This window comes from Diceros bicornis, chromosome 25 (assembly GCF_020826845.1).
Source record: "Diceros bicornis minor isolate mBicDic1 chromosome 25, mDicBic1.mat.cur, whole genome shotgun sequence".
Lineage (NCBI taxonomy): Eukaryota > Metazoa > Chordata > Mammalia > Perissodactyla > Rhinocerotidae > Diceros > Diceros bicornis.
Window position 1 is genome coordinate 13950790 of NC_080764.1, and position 19802 is coordinate 13970591.

The 19802-nt window shown below is 46.5% G+C and overlaps 1 protein-coding gene across 2 annotated transcripts; it reads right to left on the reverse strand.

Moving 5' to 3' along the window:
• Positions 1–1033: 1033 nt before the first annotated feature.
• Positions 1034–18494, reverse strand: LOC131421696 (apolipoprotein L5-like). 2 transcript variants are annotated; one of them, XM_058568462.1, is made up of 5 exons: positions 18443–18494; positions 14077–14185; positions 7650–7773; positions 3902–4787; positions 1034–2051 (listed from the first exon to the last, which is right to left on the reverse strand). In XM_058568462.1, exons 3-4 carry the CDS (start codon positions 7727–7729, stop codon positions 3905–3907), a joined length of 963 nt encoding a protein of 320 aa, XP_058424445.1. In that variant the 5' UTR covers positions 7730–7773; positions 14077–14185; positions 18443–18494; the 3' UTR covers positions 1034–2051; positions 3902–3904. The 2 variants fall into 2 exon arrangements, with proteins under 2 accessions (XP_058424445.1, XP_058424444.1); XM_058568461.1 differs by lacking the exon at positions 18443–18494 and adding an exon at positions 18116–18285.
• Between the last annotated feature and the right edge of the window lie 1308 nt (positions 18495–19802).

Below are 19802 nucleotides of genomic sequence, written 5' to 3' on the forward strand. Positions count from 1 at the left end.
GAGTGATAAGAGCAGTGGGAGCATCTTTTTGTTATAATATTTGGTCTCTTATCTCACTTTGGAGCCATAAAGGTGGAATGGGTGTCTTGTTATTCTTAACAAGCCCCATTGCAGGCTACTGGATTTATGTTAACGAGGTGACTTGGAAATCACGTAAGGATGGGGGCTGTTGCCAGGAGAACCAACCTTGAATAGAGGGGTGGAAATTTCAGTCCTACCTCCTGATTTCTGGGGAAGGGAGGAGGGTTAGAGGTTGAATCAATCACCAATGGCCAATGAGTTATCAATCATGTCTATGTAATGAAGCCTCCATAAAAACCCCAAGAGGAGGGGGATCGGAGAGCTTCCAGGTTGGGGAACCAGAACACTTTATGTGCCACCGTGCAGAGCCCCAGACTCCACTAGGGCAGAAGCTCCTTTGTTCAGGACCTCACCCTATGTATCTCTTTATCTGGCTGTTGATTGGGAGCCTTTAATATCTTTTGTAATAAATTGATAATCTAGTGAGTAAACAAGTTTTCCTGAGTTCTATCAGCTTCTCTAGCAATAATCGAATCCAAGGAAGGGGTCATGGGAACCTCTGATCTATATCCAGTGGGTCAGAAGCCCAGGTAACAACCTGGGCTTGCAATTGGCTTCTGAAAGGGAGAGCAGTCTTGTAGGACTCATCCCTTAAACTGTGGAAGCTGGTGCTATCTCTGGGTAGACGGTGTCAGAATTGAGTTGAATTCTCCGACACCCTGTTGGCGTCTGAGAATTGCTCATTGGTGTGGGGAAGCCTACACACACAGACACACAGACAGACAGACACACACAGACACACACACACATACACACACGAATTGGGTCCAGGAACCAAAAAGACTAGGCTTCTTTGGTTTTCAGCCATTGCTAACATCATGGGAATGGTCTTCCATGAAAACACCCTCGTTCTCCTCCCACCGTGGCTTCATTCAGTAGTGAGGAGGAGACTGTATTCATTCAAGTGATTTAAGAAGCTAAATTAAGACCAGCAGACTATAAGTTGGTCTTTTTTTAAAGTTCTTTAATTTTGACGTAAGTATTTATTATCCTTTCTGTTTCATAAAACAGTAATTCACATAATAAAAACTTGAAAAATACAGAAAGGTAAAAGGAAGAAGGAAAAAGTAACCAAAATTATCTCTAAATAAAGATAGCTGCAGTGTGACCTTGCTGTATTTCCTCGGAGCTTTTTTTCTACACACAGGTTTGAAAGATGTGATTTCCCCCAGTTAGGTTAAAGGTGAGAAAGTGCATATACAATTCTCATCCTGCTTTTTTTTCACCTAATTTGATAAAATAAACATTTTCCATGCCAATCCAATTATTGACTCTCGTGAACATCATTTTGATAGCGACATAATGTTCTCTCAAGTGGATGCAGAGTTGGTGTTTAACCAGTTTCCTCGTGTTGGAACATTTTAATGGTGTCCAATTTTTCACGATTATAAATTCTGCAGCAATAAAAGGATAACTTTCTCTCCGTAACAGCTTTTCTCAAATCACTGACTTTCACCTTGCAGGGCACTGGGAATGCAGATCAGATCTAAGCTTGAGCAATAGGCTCCACGACAATGATTCTGGCAAGGCATGACCATAATGAGAGATGGGTGGGGGGGGCAGCACAAGAAGGGGAATGGAGGAGTCACAGAGCATAGTTTATTTTAAAATAAAGGATATTTTTTTCACTTTAATTATAAAGGTACTGTGTAGTTATCTACAATTTGGAAATACACACATTCTAAATGTGTTCTGACCTCAGTTGAACTTAACATGAATATTTAAGTCTTGTTGGTCTCCGACCCCACCAGTACACACAGAAAATCTGGTCTCTCTCTGACAAATTCCCCTTCCATCCCAGGTATTTCCGGAGTCCCCAAGGGTTACCACCAACCGCTGCAGGTCCCCTTTCTGTCATCATTGCTGGGTGCCTCGTGGCAAGCAGAAATTTCCCTACCCCGAGTTTTCTTAACTGAGATCCTGTATTTTGCCTCTCGTAAACCAAGGTTCCGTGGAGACAGCCTGACCACCTAGGGCAAAAAGGAAAAGGAAGGCATTTAGTCACTTCTGCAGCATAATTGGGGTCTCACAGAAGGTTCTCCTGAGCGCCCAGACATCACAGGGCTGGGCGAGGTCGTCCTCTCACTGGACGCACCCAGGCCTTGTGTGGCTTGTTCGCAGCCGTGCCTGGTGTGAGGTGCACTGAATAACTTCACGAATGGCCCCTCTGGCTGGAAATGCACAGAGGCAGTGTGCAGAGGGCTCAGTGAGGTGAGGCAGAGGCACAGCCCAGGAATGCACGGGGCTTGTGGCGTGGAGCAGAATCGTGGCACCAGCCTCTCTCACCACCAGGTGCTCCCTCCCCTCTCTCCACAGCCCGCCCACCCCAGGAGTAAGTGCACCTTCAAGGGCTCCCACAGCACCCTGTCCTGCTCGCTAATGTCATACCATTTACCTCTCCTCCTCGTTAATGCTGATCTGGCGTCTGTCCCCCTCCTGGGCACCAAGTGCCATTAGAGCAGAAACCGTGTCTTTTCACACCAGTTTTTCAGTGCCCTGCCGGGACTTGGCCTAAGCTTGTGCTCCATGACGGGCAAGGGAAGAGGTGGGCAAGACCCTTTAGAAAAGGAATCCTAGTGTCTCCTAGTTGACCACCCGAAATCTGCACCTGGTTATTAAGAAGCTAGACTTTGTACCCAGAGGGTAAAAGCGTATTGATACTGTCAAGTAAGAAGAAAGCACCTCACGCCTTAGAGCAGTCATCCCCAAACTCTGCTGCTCAACAGAATTACTTGGTGATCCTTTAAAACTTCCAGAGTTGGGGTTATACCCCAGATCAATTAAATCCCAGTCCCTGGGGGTAGGACCCACCCACTCATCACTATTTTTTGAAGCTTCCTAGGTCATCCCAACATACAGACAAGTTTGGTAACACTTCCTTAAATCTTTGGCCTCATCACAGGCCTCACTGAATTAAAATCTATCAAATGAATGAAGAATGATGAACCTTCACACCTTCAGCAAAGGCTTATGTGTCCCTTTCTGGGGTCTCAGGCAGTGGCCTTCCTCCCCAATCACATTCTGTCCTCTCTGTAAAATTAAAGAGGAGTTTTGAGGGGCCTGTCTGGTGGCGTAGTGGTTAAGTGCATACGCTCCGCTTCGGCGGCCCGGGATTCGCAGATTCGGATCCCGGGCGCACACTGACACACCACTCATTAAGCCGTGCTGTGGCAGCATCCCATATAAAGTAGAGGAAGATGGGCACAGATGTTAGCCCAGGGCCAGTCTTCCTCAGCAAAAACGAGGAGGATTGGCATCGGATGTTAGCTCAGGGCTAATCTTCCTCACACAAGAAAAAGGAGTTTTGAAATTCTTTATTTTCCTGGTAGGAGTTTTCATTTCAGTTTTTCCATCTAGATATATAATGCCTTTAAATAAGAGAGTCAAGAAATAGAAACTATTTTTCAAATCAATATCCTTTTTCAACTCATTTGAAACATCCCCTTGATCACGAAATGCCATGCTCATGTCATTCAACACATATTTATGGCACACCTACCACGTGCCAAGCCCTGCTAGATGCTGGGGACACGTCCCTGCCCTCCCAGAGGGTACATGACAGAAGAACGACAGTGAGCACCTACGTACAAATACGTGATCTCAAAACTGTGTGGTCAGTGCTCTGAGAGAAAAGAATGAGATGCCGGAAAGAATGGGAGGGACCTCATTCAGGTGGGGGGAGTGGGGAGAGTCCTCTCTCTGAAGTAAGAACAGTTGTATGTGTCTATTAATATGTCTACCTCTTTAGCATTCCCCCCTCCCCGCCGTGGGACGTTTATGAAGACCACAACCACATCTGCCTTACGCATCCCCTTCCTACCTTCTAACTCCTCAGAGAGTGCTGCCTCCAGATGATCAGCTCGTAGCGCCGGGTGAGCTGGCCCAGCCGCTGCTCCAGCTCCTTGGCGCATGTTCTCAGTTCCTCTGCCGTCCCGGCCTTCGCTCCCTCCTCCAGGTGCCTCCAGTTCTGCAGAAGGCTGTTCACATCCTGCATAAGAAGGAAGCCAGCTCCAGCAGCACCCATCACCCGGGCACCCCTGGTCATGGCCTGAGCTGGGCCCTCAATGGTTCTCTGCACCCCTGTGGCCCTCCAGAAGGGGACACGGCCTGTGGCCATGAAATTCTTAACCATAGCCGTGAAGCCAGAGTTGGCTTTGGCCATCCGGTAGGCATGAAGTTGCCTGATGCTCTTGATGATGCTGGCACATTTATTAACACACAACCCAGCAGCATAGACCTCAGACAACTTTATTCCTCCAAGAGCTTCATTCTCCTCTGTCGCTGGAATAGACACCAGTATCCTGGCTCTGTCTCTTGCTGCCGAATTGCTTCTATTTTCTAAGACATTTGTGAAAATGGTGGTGATGGCGGCAGCTGCCCCCAGGCCCTGTCCAACCGCTGAGAGCATCAGACTCCCTCCTGCTGTCACAGGTGCCAGGGCCAAGCCCAGGATGCTCATGACTCCACAGACAGCGCTTGAGGAGCTAGCCACCAGGTTGGTCTTGGTGAACATCTTGTGGGTTGAGTCAACTTGGTCTGCAATGGTGTTAAGCTCTTTGATACTCTTTTCCAGCTTATGCTTCTGCGAGGGAAAACATAGGAGAAATATTTTTTCCTCCTCTGACAGATTTCCATCTAGCACGGACACTTGCTCACGTCGCGTCAGCTCTTCAAACAGGATCTGATACAGCACATTGGCCTCATCCCTGGGGACAGTCCATATCACATGATTATTTTTCCAATTCTGGGACAGGTTCCCCAGTGAGGCTAAAAGCTTCTAGGTCATCTGAGTTTTTGAACACACTCAGGGAGCAGGACCCTGGGAATCAAGGTACAATTGGGGAGCAGCAGGACAGAGGGTCCCTCCCTGTGGCCTGGACCCCCAGGTGGCCGAGCATAGTTCCAGCAACCCCTCTGCTCATCAAGACTGGCTTACGGGTCCATTCACCCATAGCCAGCTCTCTTCTAACTGTATGTGGATACTGATGTGATGAATAAAATATGACTTAAAAGTGTTACTGACCTTTGTCACCAAATCTTTTCTTAATAAATATATATGTGCATATATATATAATTTACACATATACAACAGATTGTGAGCAATTCTATTTGGGGAATAAAAGTACTAAGAGCCTACAGAGGAGATGTCTTGGTTTTCCTTTTTTATGTTAAAAAGGGACCTACCTGGAAATTGTGGTTGCTTCTGGGAGAGAATCTAGGAAGCTGGGAAAAAAGATTTGAGGGAGACTGACTTTTCACCGTTTGCCCTTTTGTTCCTTTAAAGTTTTGCATCATGTGCATGTATTAGAATTATTCCAAAAAAGTTAATAAAATAACCTACACTTCCAAAGAAAAAGCTGGGGGGACCTCCAATGAGACACCAAAATGTCACCTGTTCCATAGGGGAGGGCTCAGTGTTTGTTGTTCAGTGTGATGGTGTTGTGTATTTTGGAAACTGAAACTCGATTTCTAACGAAAGGGTGGTCACACGTAGAAACAGCGGGTTTTACTCTGTTCACTTGTGAACAGGCAAGTAGGAGAAGCACATAGTCTTAAGAAAAAGTGATGAAGAAGAAAAAATGTACAACTGAGAAAAGTCTCTCCATGAGCTCAAATTTTCCCTATATTTTGGGAAAAAGACCACCATTATTCATTTTTTTGTGGAATCAACTTCCTCCAGCTCCTGGAACACGAGAGTTCTGCAGGGTCTTTGTTTGAGAATCACTGTTCTAAGTAAATTTGTCTTACAGGATTTGGGCTTCCAAAGTGGACACCACTGGACAGTGCAGGATGCCGCAGTCAACCTCCTGCAGCCCGTGACAGAGTCTGACTTGTATAACCCTTAAGCTTGTTCCTTTTTATCTCCTAATTGAGCATGTACAACGGACTGGGCATGCGTTTAAGGGATATTGGAGAGTGGATCGATGGGAAAGAAGGCAGGGCTTGTGGGATCACTACACTGGAACCAAGCAGCCCCAAGGCCTCAGAGGAACAGCTGACAGTGGCTTTAGAGCCCTCTGCTCCCTGAGCAAGGCCATCAGCAGCCTCAGGCACATGAGCCAACTGACCCCTCCCTGGGGAAGAAGGAGGGGCCTTCTGACATCCTTCTCCAGCGACAATTCACTCTTAAGGCTTAGTCAGAGTTTTCTTTGAGATGTCTCTGTACCCCAGGAGCTCAGTCCCCTCCAACTTCAATCTTAGAGCTATGGGATGTCAGAATTGGAAGCCTCACCAGGATCATCTGGTACATGGATGGCAAAGAGGCGTAAACTCCCTGCCATTGTTGGTAAGCGTGTCTAGACCACTTTCACAAGGAGAAGTGTGATGCCTCATCTAGGCTCTTTGAGAAAGAATGCTGCCGTTGACCCGTGATGTTCTGTAGGCCCGGCACAGAAGGTAAGTGGTGATCTGCCACATTTTCACCATCAATGAGCCCAACCCCCTCTTTCACAGAGGAGAAAGCTGGCCCCAAGGTGGAGGGTGGGGGTGACTTGCCCTGGATTACAATCCAGTTAGTGATGGAATTAGGGTAAGAATCTAGAACTCCAGCTTCCCAGAAGAAAGGAAAAACCATCTCTCTGCCTTCACCAAAGGAGGGAAGATAAATGTGTGCACAGGCACATTGGAAGTGACCCAGTTAACTTAGTCCAAGTCGGCTTCATCAGCCAGCAGCAAAGGTAAAGGGTTTTGTTTTGAGCTATCTCAGGATTGATGGGAGCTGTGGGGAGGAATCTAAAGGGTGGAAGAGGGAGGGATGACAGTGCAGAGAGGCTGGGCCAAGGACAGGGATACGTAGAATGGGTTGTTCCTGTCCTGAAAGGGCAGGCAATTTAGTTTGCACGACTGAGGAAGATTTTATAATCTAAGAGCTTGGGATGGCACTGCAACTCATTTTACAGAACCTTATGGGCACTGAACAAGAGCGAGTACAGCCTATGTCAGGGAGCAGAATCATTATGAGTATAACACTTCAGCCGAGCTGTCGGAGAGTCTGAGTGCCCAGCCAAACGCCACAGAAAGGTACACCTCAGGAGTCTGGACCTCAAGGCAAGACCTAGGCATTTTCGTGGCTTGAGCAAGGGTGGAGAAAGGCTGGGAAGGAATGTTCCTGGATTGGGGGAAATGGAGCGAATTCTGCTTCTAGGATTCTATTGTCCAATAAGCCACATGCCTAGGCATCTAGTCATGTGCTTACCAAAGGTTTTAAATTTACTTTCCTAAGAAATTTTTTTATGAGGATGTGTAAATCCTTTTTTCTTCCTTTGTGCACATCTCTAATTGCAAAGGGAGGTAAATGAGAGAGCGTGATCAACTCCTCCCCCAACTTTGTTGGAACACGTTTGTATGTTTCATACTATGCAGATGGCGACAGCACAGCAACAAAATTCGGATATTAACACTCAGATTTGTTCCCTTCATTCCTTCACTCAAATACCGAGGGCCAGGTCTGTGCCACACATGGTTCTCGATGCTGGGATTATGGCTGTGAGCATATCAGCCCAATCTCTGCCCTCACAGAACTCACATTCTGGTAATTTCTTCCCCAGACATCATTTTTCTAGGATTACCTTTCCAAGCCAGTCATCTCCGCCATCTCCTCCCAAGCCTGTGGATGAAAGAGTAGCCAGCACATTTCTTCTCTAGTCATCTTGGCCCAAAAAGGGTTAACGATGCTCTGGTAAAGTGGACTATCTAATTATAATATCCGGGAATAAAAAAAGCAAAGTTAGAATACATCAAAAATCTTAAGGTCTCAAAAATTTCGCATCATTATTCCCTAATGATTTTAACCAAACAATTCAACTATAATGATACCCAATGCTAACTGGCATGTAGTAAAACTGGTGATCTCTTAGGTTTCTGGTGGCAAAATAGATTGGTGAAAGACGTTTGAAATTTTGATATTAAGTCACAAGAGTCTTCAGATAATCATCCAATAACCCAACGATAGGCACAAAGATGATCAGGGCCACGTTATTTATAATACTGTAAACTCAAAAGCAAGTGAGCCCTCTACAATCTACACAATCCTGGCTGGATTGTCAGGTCTCTGCTTAAGCCCTCCTAGAGATGAGTTCATTGGTTGGTGAGTTGTTTGTTTTAACCAGGTAGGTGAAGGTTAGCAGAACATACTACCCCATAAATATGCTGCTTTGATATATTGATTATTTTGAGCTGAAGGCACTTGAAAAACAGCCTACGCAGAGAGGTGCTTTCTCTGAACCCCTCTTATCAGCCTACAGACAGATCCTCCAAAGGGAACTCAAGGGTCATAGATCCCCTCCCCGAGAGGTCCATCAACCAGGGAAGTTGACTCTTACTACAGAAGAGAAGACTAGAAGTCGACACCTCACTCAGACAAACTTTGTCACAAACTACCATGCCTCCCATCTACTCTTCTAAGGGCCCATTCATCTTTCCTAAAAATCCACGACTCCCCCCTAAGGGGTCTATCTCCCTACCCCTCTTTCCCTATTAAGATAGTATTTAAGACTGAATTCTAAGCCACCCATGTGAGTTACTCATTTTCCCCTGGGTATCTCCCATGTGCACGTGTTAATAAACCTATGTTTGTTTTTCTCTTCTTAATCTGCCTTTTATTACAGGTGTCTCAGCTAAGAACTCAGAAGGGTAGCGGGAAAATTACATTTCCTCCCCTACCCAGGCAATGTTTCAGTTACCCTTGTTTAAAGACTTTTATGGTATAGATTCTTTTGTTGCTCAAAAATCACTTTAAGTCTATTTTCAATACAATTTGACTAAAATCACTCCGAATACTGCCACAACATAACCATTGATTTTATTCATTTACTTCCAGTTATTTTTCAAATGCATGTTCTTTTTCACATGGTTTTTATAACAAACTTTTATAACATAGTGTGTGTTATTTTTAAAATGTAATATTATACAAGTGTTTTCCATATTGCCTCATAGTTGTCATAACGATTATTTTTGATGACTCTATGTTATTTCATCAAGCGGGGACGTACCTTCATGTTTGTAGACACACTCCCCTATTGTGGCACATTGGGGTCCTCATGTTTTTGTCACCCATAGGAGTCCTTCATATAACGGCCCCGACCCTGTCCTGGCTGCCTCCACTCTGCCCAGGGACTGGACCGTGATTGGCTCCCATGTCCCCCTCTGCCTTCTGGCCTCTTGGAGGTCTGTGTGCAGGACTCCCACGCAGGGGCTGGGGAGCGGCTTATATTTCCTGTTAAACATGACCAAGGAAGTTATTTGCTGTTGTAGTGTTGGCAAACACGGGCCATTGAGAAGGTCTCAGGATGCATCCCCCCTTAAATCCAGGGATCTGCTATATTCCTACCCAGAGGCATGGTGTGGCCTCCCAGGGGTTCCAGTTTTCAGTTTTCTTTTAAGTAAGATTTATTGCTTCTTTACACTTCGTGCTAACTTTGTTTCCGTGGTACTTGAAATTGTTTTGATGCTGTTATGAATAGTACCTTTTAATGTTGTTTAATGTTTTCTGACTTGTTTTGTTACTCTATCGAAATATTATTCACTTTTAACACTCCTCTGAGCTTCACTGAAATTTTACTAATTGTAATAGTTATTGAATGAATAATTCATGAATACATAATACTGATTTTCTTTCCTATTTTTTCAACACTTATTTTTCTTATTTGGTTCCACGCCTTATTGCATTAGCTTGAATTCTTAAATTATTTAATTTTATGAAATTGACTCTAGTATTTCACTGTTGGCAGCTGGTTTACAAAAGCCACTCTTCATCCTGATAAGGCAGTATGTTCTATTCCTATATTTAATTATTTTTATTAGGGTTAGGTGCTGAATTTCCAGATGACCATAATTTTCGTTTTTTATTTATCCCAGGAATATAGTATATTATGTGCATAAATTTCCATGTATCGAATTATCCTTATATTCCATGAAAACCCCAACTTGATCATTGCAGATTTTTGTATCAATATGTTATATAGATTTATATTCTCTAGTACTGTATTCAATATGTTATCTTAGAGTCATAAATGATATTCAGCTATAGTTTTCTTTCACTATAATCAAGCTTTATTATTAGCGTTATATTTGCTTCGTAGAATACACTCAATAGCATACTGTGATTTCTGTTTCTGGGACAATTTATATGACACAAGAATTGCCTGTTTTCTGAAGGCTTAAAAGAACTTGCAGCTTTCCATATGTTTGCCTCATCTTCATGGGATGCTTCTGATTTTTTAAAGTTTTTAATGTGATGAATGAACATGACTCCATTTCTCTTCCCCACACCTGAAACCTGGCTCTCCCACCTCTCCCCCACGCCTATTCTTTTTTGAAGAGTTAAGAAGTAACAACAGGGCCGGCCCCGTGGCTTAGTGGTTAAGTGCGCATGCTCCACTACTGGCGAGCCGGGTTCGGATCCCGGGCGCGCACCGACACACTGCTTCTCCGGCCATGCTGAGGCCGCGTCCCACATACAGCAACTAGAAGGATGTGCAACTATGACATACAACTATCTACTGGGGCTTTGGGGAAAAAAAAGGAGGAGGATTGGCAATAGATGTTAGCTCAGAGCTGGTCTTCCTCAGCAAAAAGAGGAGGACTGGCATGGATGTTAGCTCAGGGCTGATCTTCCTCACAAAAAAAAAAAAAAAAAGAAGCAACAACAAAATCCTTGATATTTCCAGCTGCACTTGGTTCTCATTTTTGGTAAACAGGTATTTCTCGTGTTCTTTGAAGAAAGAAACACAATGGCCAATAAATATATGAAAAGATGCTTAACGTCATTAGTAGCCAAAAAATGTAAACTTAGACCAAAGCAGAATACCATTTCATTGACCACTTTGGCAAAAATAAAAAGAATGGAAGCATCCCATGTTGCTGAGAAAGAAGGAGGGGAACGTGCACTCTCAGATGCTGGGTTGGAGCGTAAAGTGACAGAGTTTTTGAAAGGGTGATTTGAGTAAGTCACAACATAAACAGGACACACATCTTAATCTCAGCATTCCTGCGCCCCCCCCACCGCCAGAAATTCATCCTACACAGACGCAATGGTATGTACACAGAGAAACATGTGTGAGCATGTTCACCAGTTCCTTGAAATGGTAAAAAGAAATGGAAACAATTCAAAATATCCACGTAGGGGGACTGTTGACATTAAAACAGGCCAATATAGGGGCCAGCCTGGTGGTGTAGTGGGTAAGTTCGCTCGCTCTGCTTCGGCAGCCCGGGTCTGTGGCTTCCGACCACAGGCGCGGACCTACACACCACTTGTCAAGCCATGCTGTGGCCATGTCTAGAGGAAGATGGGCACAGATGTTAGCTCAGGGCTAACCTTCCTCAGCAAAAAGAGGAAGATTGGCAACAGATGTTAGCTCAGGGCTAATCTTCCTCACCAAAAAAAATACATTAATATAAAATAAAGGCTTACGGACGTGAAAAAGAACCAGGCAAATCCATATGAACTGACCTCAAAAGAGATCCGGGATATATTAAGTAAAAGAAGAAAAGTTGAAGAACATGATCTTGATATTTTTAAAGTATTATATATGTGGTATAGGACTAGGGAAAAATTCTGGGAGGAAATACACCAAGGCTTAGCCTGGGGGAGGGAGACGTTAAGGTTGAGGGGAGGGAAGACCCACACTTGTACCCTTCATTCATCTGTCTTAGTGAAATTTGTTGCAAGAATCACGTGCTATTTTGACAATAAAAACCAGTAAAATAAAACAATATTATTCATCTTTTTATCATTATAAAATCTCCAACTTATATAGTAAGTCATTAAGCAGTAATGCTGCTGATCGCATAGTATGACCAGCAAAAGTCAAATAAATTAATGTTGTTAAATATTGTCATCTTTTTTTTTGAGGAAGACCAGCCCTGAGCTTAACATCTGCCAATCCTCCTCTCTTTTTGCTGAGGAAGATTGGCCCTGGGCTAACATCCATGCCCATCTTCCTCTAATTTATATGGGAGGCCGCCACAGCATGGCCTGACAAGCAGTGCGTTGGTGCGCGCCCAGGATCCAATCCTGCGAACCCCGGGCCTCCGCAGCGGAGCGCGTGAACTTAACCACTCGCTACTGAGCCCACCCCGGAATATTGTCGTGTTTTTAAAAATTTAGATGTGACAAGTTCTTGTAGCCTGTTATTTTGGCCTTTTGCATCACTTGTATTTCAGAATATCTCTTGTATGCAGAAAATTATTCAGGGCCGGCCTGTGGCTTAGTGGTTAAGTGTGCGCGCTCCGCTGCTGGCGGCCCGGGTTCGGATCCTGGGCTCACACCGTCTCACCGCTTCTCCGGCCACGCTGAGGCCGCGTCCCCCATACAGCAACTAGAAGGATGTGCAACTATCTACTGGGGCTTTGGGGGGGAAAAATAATAATAAAAAATAAAATTTAAAAAAAAAAGAAAGAAAATTATTCAAGTCTGATTTTTACCGAATGTGATACTCTTTACTTATTAATGCTATTAATGTTAATTATTACTACTTATTGTCATAGTTGTTCCACTTGGATTCGAGTCACATTATTTTAGGCACTTCGCTCTCTTCCACTCTACACAGACAGTCACGGCGAGCAGGTTTCACGGCGAGTCACTGAGGGTTTAGAGTGGCTGCCCGGGACAGATCCTTCAAGGCAGAAATGTCTTTGCTTTCTTATCTACACTGTACGTGGTAAAGGACAGACACTGGGGACACATTAGAATAAGGGCTAATAGTTCATGATCCTAAGTTTTAATGTTTAAAATTGTGGCTGACTATCTCCCCAGTCCTGGTCTAGAATAGATCTTGGGGAGATGACTGTACTTCATTTTGGGGAGGGCGTGGGGAGGGCGTGAACCGGGGTAAGGCACGGCAGAAGCAGAGTGAAATCAAATGGTGGGGGTGGGAGATCCATAGGACGGACGCGTGGTGCTGGGTCTCCATGAGATGGCCTGTCTCCTCCCAGTTTTAGGAAATACTCCCTGAGACGAGATTTATACACAGAATTAGAGGTCAAATAGAACCCTGACTTGGGTTTCATTGCTTTCACAGCTAGTTTCACGAATGATCCTATTTCATATTCCATCACATTTCTGTGGTTAAAAATGTATCTTTTGCCGGGAAATTTTAGAATATCACTCTACCTGGGAAAAAGAAATAACAGCCCTTCGCACCTCGCTTTGCCTCATTTCTCCCCAAGAGGGCGTTATACTCCTCCTCTGGTTCCAGTTCCCCGACCCTGAGGGACCACATCCAGCACAGGCTGCGGTCACCCTCTGTTCAAGGGCCACACAATCGCACGGAGCCCTCTCCTCCCTCTGCTTCCTCTCTCCACTCACGAGAAGCGATGAGCTGGCCCGAGCTCACCTCTCTCGCTCCCTCATCTCTCCTCACTCGGGCCCTCTCAGCTCCTGGCTGGAGGCCAGAGAGCTCCTGAGATTGGGGTCTGGGTTTAGAGGGAGGGAGAGGCTGTCTTGGATTAAACCCCATAATTAAACCCATTTTGCTGGAGAACTCTGCTCTGGAGATTCAGGCCCAAGCCAGGAGAATAGAGGTGCTGCTCTGCTTTCCCCTTCACATTGTCTCTTGTCCTCACCTCTCCCTCAAGGACCAGCGAGTGAGGAGGAGGGGCTGGACCAAGGCCGAGTTCAGGCACCTCTGGGGTTCCTGACTGCACAGCCAGACGATGACCTCCAACCTGACCCCAAAAGCCTACAGTTGAGAGTTGCAGGGGCCAGAGGGAGGGGCTAACGCAGATGTTGTGTCCTGATCTGAATACATGTTCTGATTTAGGTTCACAAAATACGGTCCCTGTAGCTAAGGCGCCCAGGATGAGATGCCTCTAATTGTAGGAGGGAGTGTGAGCAGGGTCTTGTGGGAAATAGGGCAGGAGTGGTACTTTAGATCCTTGCCTTCACCTTAGGAACCGGGATTACCCACATTCAGGGCCCAATCTCCAGTGTCACCCGTTGTAGGTCAAGACAGCACGCTGTGGTCAAAACAATTAACCAAGGGAAGGGAGGGTTACCGGGGTGGATTCCAGTTCATGCTGTAGTCATGGTGCCTCTCAGCTCTCCTTGGTGCTTCCCTCTCCACTGGTGACAATGGCTCCTGGGCCGGAAGAGATGCAGCTTCACCTCGTAAAGAAGAAAACAGACCCCACAGTCATCCAGAGAGGCAGTGGCTTCATATAGAGCTGAGACCTAGTGACTCAGACCTGGGAATTCGTAAACACATGAAATCTACGGAAGATGGTGAGCTTAGAAGGGGAGAAGAGAGCCGAGGATGGAACCCTGGGAAATGCCAATATTATATGGGGAATTGAGGAATAAAAGAAACACTTCAGAGGGCCGGCCCCGTGGCTTAGCGCTTAAGTGTGTGCGCTCCGCTGCTGGCGGCCCGGGTTCGGATCCCGGGCGCGCACAGACGCACCGCTTCTCTGGCCATGCTGAGGCCGCGTCCCACATACAGCAACTAGAAGGACGTGCAACTATGACATACAACTGTCTACTGGGGCTTTGGGGGAAAAATAAATAAATAAATAAATCTTTAAAAAAAAAAAAAGAAACGAAACACTTGAGAGACTCTCAGAGAAAGTTGCCCAAGAGGCAGAAGCAAAGAGAGGAAAGCAGAGCTCTGTGTCCTCTGATGTCAAGTCTCCGTCCTCTCTCCATCACAATATGGTGACGCTCAGAGCTTTCTGCAGGGACTTCCGGTGTGAAGATGAATGGATCATGTTATCAGTTTCTCTGCCCTTGGCAATTATCCAAAAGCAACAAGAAAAATGATACAAACACCATCATTAGAAATTAGAGAAAATAGGTAAAATAGATTAAAAAGATGTCAAAAGCAATGGGAATGAGCAGGGCTTTGCAAAGAAAAGGAGAGAGGAGGTCGATAATTGCAGATTTCAGAAAAAGCAGGCAATGACTGCAGGTTCCAGAAAAAAATGCCCCTCTTCAAGGTGAACGGCATTCCCAAAATGCAAAAGTAAAATCCCTTGTTTAAAATAGTGAGAATAAGGCGTACAGTTTGGCACCAAATCTGGGTGGGTTCCGAGAAGCAGTGAAGACACGACTAAAGGAGGACGCAGAGTGAGACGAGCCATTGGCAGGAAGCAGTTTGTCCTTGAGACAGAGAGGAGAAAAGAATCTGCACTGTGAATAGTCTGAAAACCGCCCGATCCCACTGCCTGGGGAGAAATAAAGACTGAAAACGCACGTAGAAGGCTGTAGATCAGAAAAAACAGTTCTCCAGTGTAGAACACAGTCCTGGCTTCTTCCCTATTGGAATCGCCCAGAAACAGCTGGTCCATAAAAAAAGCCACCAATGCAAGGTCTACACAAAAAATATTAACTCAACAACAACAAAAAACAACCAACCCAACAGCAAAATGGGCAGAGGACTTGAAGCGACATTTCTCGAAAGGCACACAAATGGCCAATAAGTCCAGGAAAAGATGCTCAGCGCCACTGATCACTAAGGGCAATGCAAATCAAAACCACAATGAAATACCACCTCACACCCGTGAAGATGACTATTATAAAAAAACAAAAACCACAGTAAATAAGCGTTGGTGAGATTGTGGAGAAATTGGAACAGTTATGCATTGCTGGAGGGAATGTAAAATGGTGCAGCCGCTGCCAACAGCATGTCAGTTACTCAAATAATTAAAAATAGAATCACCATGTGATCCAGCAATTCCACTTTGGGGTATATACTCAAAAGAATTGAAAGCAGGGCCTCCAACAGATATTTGTACACCAGTGGTCATATCAGCACTATTCACAAGAGCCAAAAGGCAGAAACAACCCAAGTGCCCATTGATGGATGAATGGATAAACAAAATATGGTATATATACCATGAAATATTATTCAGCCTTAAGAAGGAAGGAAATTCTGACACATGCTACAAGGATGAACCATGAAGACATTATGCTAAGTGAAATAAGCCAGGCACAAAAGACAAATATTGTATGATTTCATTTATATGAGGTCCCTAGAGTAGCCAAGTTCATAGAGACAGAAAGTAGAAGGCTGGTTACCAGGAGCCGAGCGGAGGGGAAGCGGGGAGTTATCGTTTAATGGGTACAGAGTTTCAGTTTGGGAAGATGAGAAAGTTCTGGAGATGGATGGTGCTGATAGTTGCACAACACTGTTAGTGTACTTAATGCCGCTGAACTGTACACCTAAAAATGGTTAATTTTATGTTATATATATTTCACCATAATAAAAAAATATGTATTACAAGACAAAAAGGAAGACAGCAAAAACAACAAAAACAAATGGCAGATAAAGAACACTCACCAGAAAAGTGTTGCCAAAAAGCTGATGAAAATCGCAAACAATTATTTTGCAATTAATTTTTTAAAAGTTAGCGAAGCAATTTCCTTTACAAAGCAAGGGCAAAAAGCAGAGATCTGAGGGCTCGGGGAAGACACAGCAAGACCACAGGAGGAAATTACGTAGAAACTGGAGCTCAGGAAAGAAGAGAAGAGAAAAGGAAAGCCGTCGCAAAGATACATGCTTACTGGAATTCATACACGGGAAGGAGGACACTATTTAAAAAACGGAAATAAAAAATAAGGGACACCAAAGACAAAGATGAGGAAAGTGAGCAAAATGAAATGGAAACAAAGTGCTAAAAAGGTTCAGGAAAAATAAATGGAATAAAGACCAAACTCCAACATATGCTAATTGGAATACCCTAAGCAGAAAACTGAAATATGTGAACAGAACAAATATTTAACGATAAAATTCAAGACATCTTTCTAGTAATCAAGACGCACATCATGAGGCCCAGCCTGGTGGTATAGTGGTTAAGTTTTCACACTCTGCTTTGGCAGCCTGGGGTTTGCGGGTTTGAATCCTGGGCGCGGACCTAGGCACCGCTCATCAAGCCATGCTGTGGTGGCATCCCGCGTAGAAAATAGAGGAAGATGGGCACAGATGTCAGCTCAGGGGAAAGAAAGAAAGGAAGGAAGGAAGGAAGGGAGGGAGGGAGGAAGGAAGGAAGGAAGAAAGAAAAAGAAAGGAAGAAAGGAAGGAAGGAAGAAAGAAAGAAAGGGAGGGAGGGAGGGAGGGAGGGAGGGAGAGAGGAAGGGAGGAAGGAAGAAAGAAAGAAAAAGAAAGGAAGAAAGGAAGGAAGAAAGAAAGAAAGGAAGGAAGAAAGGAAGCAAGCAAGGAAGGAAGGAAGGAAGGAAGCAAGAAAGGAAGAAAGAAAGAAAAAGAAGCACACCACGTCCCAGGAAAAATGGTCACACAGTGGTCATACTCTGGCAAAGTTACCAGATTCCACATGGAACAAAGGGATCGTGGGGCACCCAGCACGTGGCTTCAGACTTCTGAGAACCACCCTCCAAGGGAACAATGGGGCAGCGCCTCCAGAGCTGTGAGGATGGTCACCCTCGGAGGATCCGTGAGTGTGTAAGATAATTGTGTAATTTTTAAGTCCTAGGATATTATTTTGGCATGCTCCTGGTTCTTAGCAGCATAGAAGAAAAGACATTTGGGGGGCAGCCCCGTGGCTTAGCGGTTAAGCGCGTGCGCTCCGCTGCTGGCGGCCCGGGTTCGGATCCCGGGCGCGCACCGACGCACCGCTTCTCCGGCCATGCTGAGGCGGCGTCCCACATACAGCAACTAGAAGGATGTGCAACTATGACATACAACTATCTAGTGGGGCTTTGGGGAAAAAGAAATAAATAAATAAAATTATATAAAAAAAAAGACATTTGGATTCATAGTATCTTAGACTTACTTTTTAGAATTTATCTGGAAACTGATAAAGGTCATATCTTTTTAGCATTTTATTCAAATCCTACACACTTTTTACACGTTCATTAGAAGAAACGCAGATAGTTCAGATAAACAAAAGAGGACACATCCCTTTTGATTCCACCACCCATGATAATCACCAGACAGACTAATATTTGACTGGCATATTACTTATAAAGGACTTTCCATCCGTTTTCTCCCATATTGACCCAAACAGCCTCACCAGGGAAGTGCATTTGTGTTTCCCGCATTTTACAGCCCAGGGAAGCCCGGTCGGGCGGTGCAGTACTCACTCGGGTGCCCCTGGGTGCAGCGTGGGGACGCAGGGTCACCGGCTCTGTAATCGGTCCACTTGCTGCTCCCACGCTGGGTCCCCACGACTTAAAGGAATGTGTCTCTAACTGGGATTTCAGGCAGATGAGATGAGGTGGCTTTGAGCCGAGTTTCCCAGGGTCCAGGCCACAGCTGCCGGCTGTCTGCTGTGCCCCCCGGGCAGTGGACAAAGAGCTCGGTAAATAAATAGCCACTGTCACCAGGTCGGGGGCGGGGGGGGGGCGTGGAGAACTATTTTGGCCTTCGCATCTGGAAAAAACCTTTTCTAGCGGAAAGAGTGTGTTTACCTTGGAACAGACCCGCGTCCTCGCACAGCCCCACCCCTTCCTCCTTCTGCATGCACAGCTCCACCCCTTCCTCCTTCTCCATGCACAGCTCCACCCCTTCCTCCTTCTGCATGCACAGCTCCACCCCTTCCTCTTTCTGCATGCACAGCTCCACCCCTTCCTCCTTCTCCATGCACAGCTCCACCCCTTCCTCCTTCTGCATGCACAGCTCCACCCCTTCCTCCTTCTCCATCGCAGCGACTTTCACGAGGTACAGCGTGGCCCCGAGGCGTCCTCGCAGATGGGCGCTTCCAGACTTCTGTGGGCGTGAGCCCCCGGGGACCTGCCGCACTGCCACCGGGCTTCGGCGGACCTTGGACAAGGCCTGAAATTCTGCATTTCTGACCAGACGCCCAAGAGGCGCGGGTGCTGCTGGCCCCAGGCGGGCTGGCGCCTTCCCCGGGCGGCCAAGTTCAAGCCCAGGTTTGACCGCGGCTTCCCGGCTGCGTGACTGGAGCCCGCGAGCTGCGGCCTCTGCTTCTGCTTTCGTCGCCGCACCGCCCCTTCATTAACAAAAGGCCCGCATCCAGAAAACACGCAGAACCCTGACAAATTAACGAGAAAAGACGAATAGTCCAATCGAAAAGGGGATGAGAAGCTTGAACAGGAAGCTCACAGAAGAGGACGCTCACGGCCAGCAGACAGACGAAAAGGCGCTCGACCTCGTTAGCCATCAGGCAAATGCAGATGCAAGACACGACGGACGCCTGTCCCGGCTGCGGGCGACACGCGCGCCCTGGCCCCGGTGGTGAAGACCCGCCCTCCTCCACTAGGCCGACCCAGCCCGCCCGGCCCGCCCCGGGCTGCCGCCCCTCAGGCCGGCCTCCTCCTGGACGCCCCGCGGAGCCCTGGGCTCGGACAGCAGAGAGAGGCGTCCGCGTGGTCGGTCCCCAGGCAGAGCCAGGACGACCGGAAGGGTCCGGGAGAGGGAAGGGGAGCGCCCGGGAGGAGCCCCCGGAGATGCGCAACCCTGAGGCCCGGCCTCTGCTTGGCGGGCGCCTGCCCCGGCGCCCACCCCGGACTCGGCGCTGCAGCAGCAGGGTAGTCGTGGGCCCAGTGGTCCTGGAGACTTGGTCCTGGGACCGCCTGAGTGAACCCGGAGGTCATCTGGCCGCCCCGGCCCGAGCTTCCCTTCTTGCTCTCTCGCTTAGCAGAGCGAGCTCTTCTCCAAGGAAAGGTGACTTATTTTTGCAGATGGGGCGAAGTGAGGGGGAAAAGGCGAAGCTAGGGGAGGAGGACAGAGAGACGTGGAGATGGATTAACCTCCCTTCTTAAGCACCTGCGAGTGTCCCTCCCTTGTTCCGCCCTCCCCATCATCAGT

Coding starts and splice junctions, on each gene's coding strand:
- LOC131421696 (XM_058568462.1), bottom strand. CDS start 7,729: ATGACTAGAGAAGAAATGTGCTGGCTACTCTTTCATCCACAGGCTTGG. Junction 4,788..7,649: donor GAGATGACTGGCTTGGAAAG/GTAATCCTAGAA, acceptor GACTGTCCCCAG/GGATGAGGCCAATGTGCTGT.